Source organism: Arvicola amphibius, chromosome 5 (assembly GCF_903992535.2).
Source record: "Arvicola amphibius chromosome 5, mArvAmp1.2, whole genome shotgun sequence".
Lineage (NCBI taxonomy): Eukaryota > Metazoa > Chordata > Mammalia > Rodentia > Cricetidae > Arvicola > Arvicola amphibius.
Genome location: NC_052051.1, coordinates 127,805,727 through 127,812,899, shown reverse-complemented (window position 1 = coordinate 127,812,899; position 7,173 = coordinate 127,805,727). Strand labels below are relative to the sequence as shown.

Sequence of the window (7,173 nt, the reverse complement as noted above, 5' to 3'; positions counted from 1 at the left end):
TTTCTTTGAGCACACTGGGAAGATAATAGTCAAAACGTTTGCACATGTGATTTGCATAGTATTCTATATCTTCTCTGTCTTGTGGTTATTTATATATTATATATTTTCCCGACTGAACATTGCATGTACGATCTTGAGGACAGTACAGATTGTTTATAGAATTTCAGTTATAGTTCATGGCTAGGAACAACATTTGATAGTATTTTAAAAGCATGGTCTTGCGTCTAATTTCAGGGTTTTATTTTTTCATCCTTTTCATACCGTAGTATTCTGGGCTATCTTTTAGGCTGGGAAAATATTAGTATTTTGGTGTTGGCAGAAAGCCATGGTTAACACCGGGCTAACATATTATCTCTACAAAACACTGGCAGAACAGTCCAAAAAGGAGAATGTAAAGACGGAGTTGAATTTTAAGGGCAGGAAAACCGGCGACTGCTAACTCCAGGTTTTGGGATGCACTAGGGTACTGGAAAGGCAGTCTGCCTTAGTGCTTGCTCTCACTTCCAAGGGTGTGCTTGTCAAAAAGATACTCTGCTAGGCCAGCAGCTGGAGCCCCCATGGTGACTAAGTTGTGCACATGGTCACCTAATTCTTTGATAGACTTCACCTGCTCATTCAGGTAGTACGTTTCCAGAAAGTCGCACAAATGAGGATCTCCTTTTTCGGATGCGAGAGTATGCAAGTCCAGCAGCGACTGGTTTACACTCTTCTCCAGGAGCAGAGCGCATTCCATGGCCCGCAGTCCACTTTCCCAGTCATCTCGGTCTGGCTTCTTGATATCCTGGAGGGAGATTCGGCCTCCACGCTGGTTCTGAAGCCTCATTAGCTTCTCGGCGTGTTCCCTCTCCTCCAGGGACTGGTGAAGGAAATACTTGGAGAAGTTGTACAAGGCCACATCATCTCTGGAGAAATAGTAGGCCATGGACAGGTACACGTAGGATGCATAAAGCTCCATGTTGATTTGGCGGTTGATGGCGGCCTCGCAGTCGGGGTGAAAGTTTTGGCGCACCCTGGCAGATCCAGTGGAGTCCTTGGAGGAGGCCAGCAGGCGTCGAGGGGAGGAGACTGGTAGGGGACCTGAAGGATACCTGTAGGCCAAACACTGTGGGACCGTACATCTGTGTAGCACACGGGGCAGGGACCTCAGTGCAGGGCCGATGTGCTTGGAGAAAAACCAGAAACAGGACAGCATGACTCCTCTTATTTGAAAGAAGGGGAATCTGAGGCAAGAAAATTGAGGCCAGGAAAGCTCAGCACAGGGTCGTCTGCTGCTGCGTGTCAGGTCTAAGTAAGAACGCAGCCTTAGCGATGACCTCTGCGTCACACGGCCCTTCTCTTCCACGGAGTTCTAAGAGATCTTGGCCACCAGTGCCGTGTAACTGTCATTTGTCGGGTAGGCATGAGTGTGGCGCTGCCCTCAAAAAGGGGAACACAGACAGAGGCATTTACAGAAACCTGGCGAGTGACGAAGACAAGATGGTCCGGAAAGCATGTAGTTGATTAGTGTGCCTAAATTAAAATTCTGTTATTAAACGCAGGCTCAGTGACTCACCAAAGAAAGGACTGAGCTGTCCATGTCTCCTTTCACTCACCTTTTCCTGTCTAAGAACCTAAGGGCATGGGAAGGAAGGCTCAATACATTTTTATAGGCAAAGCGCTGCAAATCACTCCTGGTTATCTTAACAACACAGAGTAGGAGAATAGTTACTGGCGTCCAGACAAAACTTAATTGTAATAAACTGCTTTTAAAGCTCATTGTATTTTTAAGTACAAAACTTATCTTTCCTGCAAAGAAGTCATATTTTTTAAAATAAAATATACCTGCTGGTTGTCAGCTTGTTTTTACTTTCCTATTTTTTTTTTTTTGTTAATGTAGAGATAGGTGCATTTCTAAAAGAACCCGAAATGCTGAAGATTTAGTGGTTTGTTGTTTCCTGTAGCCACAGCTGGCTTTGAATTCTTCATCTTTCTGCCTCCCACCTCCTAAGAGCTGAGATTACAGGCCTGCGTCACCACACTCCTCGAGGAAGAACATTTAATCTTAAGTAAATGTTTAAAAATCATTTGGGGATGTTAAGAAAATAAACTAATTGGAAAAAATTAAAAAGAAACACACAAAAACCCCAAACTCCAATTCTTTCCCCACGAGGGTGAGCTGTTGCTAAAATGTGGATGATGGTTCTTGCTGATTAAGATGATAGCAAAAACCAAAAACAAACAAGCAAAAACCCAAAATTACCTCATAGAGGCATGGATATTTGAAAAGATTTATTTCAGAATAATTGTCATATACTAAATTTCAGATATTGGTCACAGTTTCAGTCTGACACCTGTGGAACCACCCGCTAAACCCAGATAATGACAACACTTGTCACCTACTTCTGTGTCTTTTTGCATTTCCTAATTCTCGCTCTTGACACCCACTGATCTGCTTTGCCTCACGCCACAGGTTAGTTTGTGTTTTCTAGGTTCCTCTCCACTGTAACTAACACCAGGCACAAAGTTTAGTTTCTTTCACTGAGAACAATAAGTCTGTCTACACTGGAGTATAAAATACGGTAGTCTATTTCTATTGCTGTGTAATGCTACTAAATATAAATTCCAGTTTGTCTTACCTGCTGATGAACAATTTGGTTGGATACAGTTTGGGCTATTACAAAGTCAAGCTGTGATTGACGTGCCTGTAGAAGTCTTTGTGAGTTCGTATGTCTTCTCTTGGGGAAATAAATTATACTAGAGTAGTCAGATAATATGCCATGTGTTTAACTGTTCACAAATCGCAAGCTTTCCCCAAAGTTCTTATCAGAGGACACACTCTCTTTTACATGTTGAGTCCCAAGTTCCTACTGATGCTTGCTAACATCTGGCATCATCATTCACTTAAAGTTAAAAAAAAATGACAGTCATTGTGATAGGTGTACATTAGCACTGTGTTTTTAATTTGTGTCCTCGAAATAAATGGTAATGTGTTACCCCGTGGTTCTTTGCCATTATCTTAGATGAGGTATGTTTAAGTATTTATCCCATTTACGTATTAAGGCATTTTGTTTGTTTGCTCTGGGACTCTTGAATTTCTATTCTCTGCATCTTTTGCTCCTTGCACTATTTCTATTCACGTCTTTTCAATGTTACACTCGTGTTACCTCTTTATATCCCCTTTCTTTTTGTTTCACAAAACAAATCACATGATGTTTCTAGGTAAGTTTCTTAAATTGCTGATTTTTGATATTTCTAGTGTCCCCTAGGTAATTAGAAAGTTAAATAATTGTATGTAAGCACTTGTAAAACAGAACACTCAAGTGTTCTCTAACACATCTTATGGAATACTCTTGTTTAGCTTTCCAAAATCCATCTTTTTATATTATTCAGTAAGCAAATATTACTGTGATTAAAAGGAGAACTGAAGAACCTTCTGTTTAGGTTACTAGAAACACTTCGCTGCATTATCGAACATTGCTATCATGGATGAATAGTGGGAAATTACTTTTTCTATGAGAATGCCAAGTTTGTACTTTTATAATTACCTCACTCCTCTCAACTGAGCATGTTAATATGTATCATGAATAAAAGTGGGTGCTTAAAGTCAGGAAGCTACTAGAACATGGATGCTATTTACCCAACAATCCCTCATGGGCTTCACATTTCTGATCTCATTTTACTCTTCTTTCCTCCAAACTTTTGCCATTTGTGAAATGTAATTTCCTAATGAGAGATTATGAAAATGACTGTTTAGAGTGATATTAATTCCAGCTTGCTGCTGCTAGTTAGTGCTTCCGGAAAATTTATGCCATTCATTTAAGTGTTTAGCCCCGATATAGTAAAATACATGGTGAAAACACGCGCTGTAAAAGATCTGTGAGCAAAGCCATGCTCCAAAAAATAGCGTGTGCCCAGGCACAGCACAAATAGCGTGCGCTTAGGCACAGCACAGATAGCATCAATTCAGGCACAGCACAAATAGCATGTTCTTGAGCACAGCACAAATAGCGTGTGCTTGGGCACAGCACAAATAGCACCAATTCAGGCACAGCATGCTAAAGGGTCAAAACGTCTGTTTTCCATGGCGAAGTCTGTCATCTAATTAGTCAGACCTGGAAAATGTAAGAATGTGCATGACAGATGTTACATTTATTTTATAAATATTTTGACTTCTAGGATTGTTAGTAAAATCAAGTTTATTTTTTTTAAACAATATACAGACTGAGACCTCTGTACACTGCTGTTCTCCAGACTTTCTTAGATTTAATGACTTCTTCTCTCCCTGGAGCACGTTTTAAGCTTCTGTGCTTTTCCGGGGTTCTCTCCACAGCTTCACATTCCTATTCTCTCATTCCAAGTTCCTTCCCAACATTCTGTTATTACGTAATAAAATCTTTCTCATCTTTTGAAATTCCATCAGGTCCAAGTATTTTTAAGAAACATTTTATATAACAGTATTCAGAATTGAATACCACTTTGTTGATGTCAAACAGTTCCTTATACTGAGAACTCATTGTGTTATAACTCGAGTGTACATGAATGTGTGTGTGTGTGTGTGTGTGTGTGTGTGAAGCGTGTTTTCATAAGAAGAGTTTGCTTTATCCTTTTTTAAATTTCCCAGGCTTACCACAGTGTTTGATATACAATAAGAACACATAAAAATGAATGTTTTTCAGTTGCCTAAATAAAATGGGACAAATTCACATATATCATTTCAGAATACTTGAATATACTCACATAAACTGTTTTGGGGAATGTCTTTAATGTAATTTAAATTCTCTGAATTTTCATGGAAAGTCTCTGTAATTTGGTTAGGGCATATTCTAAAGGAACTCAATATTTGCCTTTTCCTCCTCTATACATATATTAATAATAAGCTCTTTTTATCTGTATACGCATCTTTGGCCAATGGGAAATTAAAAACTTGAATGGATGTAAATTGTTTTGGTTAACTCCCACTTTGATTTGTGGATACGATTACGTTTTCTGTTCATTTCTGTAAAGCATTTTATTTTATATAGTAAAAGCTCTGAGAATTTACTTAGCTTGGAGAAAGTCCTTTACATTTGTAGAGAGGGACAGATTCAGAAACAATGAGGAAAAAAAAAAGAACAGCACCCCTACCCTTTTGTACCTGCATCTTCAATAACAATACTTTCCTGTTTTTCTCATTTCCTTTAATCAAGACTTTTACCTAATAGATCAGTTACAGAAGCAGTTTAATTAATTATGCTGGATTTTTTGAAATTACACATCAAAAGGCATTCAAGACAAATTGAAGATGGAGATAAATCCATTGATGATTATTGTGGACCCCAAAACACAACCCTCATGTCAAAGGGGATGAAAGATAGTTTATTCTGGGGCCAAACATGAGCGGGCATGGCAAAGGAACACAGATATAGGTTACCCCAGATTCCATGTTCCAACTAGAAGCAGTTCTGTGAAGTGTTCATAGGAAAAGAACAATGTCAGTCATAAATCAAGGTTGTTGAAAACAAGCACATTGGTGGAGGCATTAAGAAGGTGTTTACAGCAGTGTGAAAAAACCCTCAGCTATTGGCCTTGGATCTGATGATTCAGTCTATCCATTGTTGCGGGCAAATGGATGGATCTAGAAAACATCAGTCAGTGAAGGAACTCAGGCCCAGAAAGACAAAGATCATATGGACTCACTCATACGTGACTTTTAGACATAAAGCAAAGAAAAACCAAAACCAGCCTACAATTCACAATCCCAGAGAACCTAGACAACAAAGAGTACCCTAAGAGAGACAAACATGGATCCAATCTACATGGGAAGTAGAAAAAGACAAGCTCTCCTGAGTAAATTACGAGCATGGGGACCATGGGAGAGGGTAGAAGGGGAGGGGAGAGGAAGGAAGAGGAGTGGAGAAAAATATATAGCTCAATAAAAACAATGTAAAAAATAAAATTATGTGAGCTACTTAAAAAAGAAAACTAAAACTATGGTTTTGTTAATACAGTCTGAAAGGTTTTGTCTGTTGTTTCAGGATATTAAGTCTGATACAGAGCTGGGTGAATTATGACTATTTAGGTGGCTAAAAATAGTTCAAGACAAATTGTAATTACGTTCCAGACCTGCAGTATCCAAACTCTTTACAACTGTTGAAGCTCTAATTAGTTCTAATCAGTCTTGCAGAAAGTTTCAGTCTGAAGTTGGGCTACTTTCCAGGAACTTTCTGTCCACTATACCATATGCCTTTGCTGCAATTGATGTCTTCAAGGGTTTTTGCTAGAAAATAATAGAGAGCTTTGTTTGGGTAAAATGTATTTATTGTATACATTGTATGCATCACTAGTCTGTTAGTCTGAGTTTGATTATTAGGCAATCTTTAAGAGTGATTGTATGCAGGTGTGGAAGTTTTATTTCATTTGTTTGCTTTCTTGCTGGGGTCCACTCCAAATGTGAAGGCTTTTTCCTGTGTGTGTGTGTGTGTGTGTGTGTGTGTGTGTGTGTGTGTGTGTGTGCATATATGTTTGATGACTTGAAAATGGAGCCAGAGCCAAGCTCTAAACCACAAGGTATTAACATTGGCGGAACTGTAGTACATTTGATTTTATTGATCCGCGTTATTCACTTAGCATTTAGGGCACGAAGGGAATATGCCCTTCATTATCTTTGAATTAATTATTGCGGTCGCTAAACTACCAGATTCCTAAAAGAGCTCCTTCACTCTACTGGTTATCTCCAAAGCTCTCAGTTACATCCTAAATAGCATTCTAACATGATGTTATGTGAGATATTCAAAAAGTCAGTGGTTTTTTGTTTTTGTTTTTGTTTTGTTTATTATGACATGGAGCATGGCATCCAGCAAATCTTTGAAGTCAAATCATGAATATGAACTATTGCATGTCCTAGAGGGTTGTGAACTGCCGTGGATTCTCCTTCACAATGGCTATTGGAAATAATATGTGAACCAAGATCAAATCCAAGTCCATGAGCAAGGAACTTTGTTGTGTTTGTTTGCAGTAAAGATACTGTGATGGCTAACTTTGGTCGTCCACTTGACACACCTGAGAAAAGAGAACCTCAATGAAAAAAATTACTTACATCATTTCATACAGTGAATATATCTGTCTATGGGTACCATCTTGACCACTGATTGATGTGGGAGAGCCGTGCCTACTACTGTGGGAAGTGTTTTCCTTGGGGTTAAGTGTGAGTATACA

General features: G+C 39.0%; 1 protein-coding gene across 1 annotated transcript; it reads right to left on the bottom strand.

The window, feature by feature from the left end:
• Window positions 1-484: 484 nt before the first annotated feature.
• On the bottom strand, window positions 485-1,192 carry Ftmt (ferritin mitochondrial). The gene has a single exon (XM_038331110.1). The coding sequence runs from the start codon at window positions 1,190-1,192 to the stop codon at window positions 485-487; it is 708 nt and encodes a 235-aa protein (XP_038187038.1).
• Between the last annotated feature and the right edge of the window lie 5,981 nt (window positions 1,193-7,173).

What these genes read in the sequence shown, in the direction of transcription:
- Ftmt (XM_038331110.1), bottom strand. Translation starts at nt 1,192, where the DNA reads ATGCTGTCCTGTTTCTGGTTTTTCTCCAAGCACATCGGCCCTGCACTG.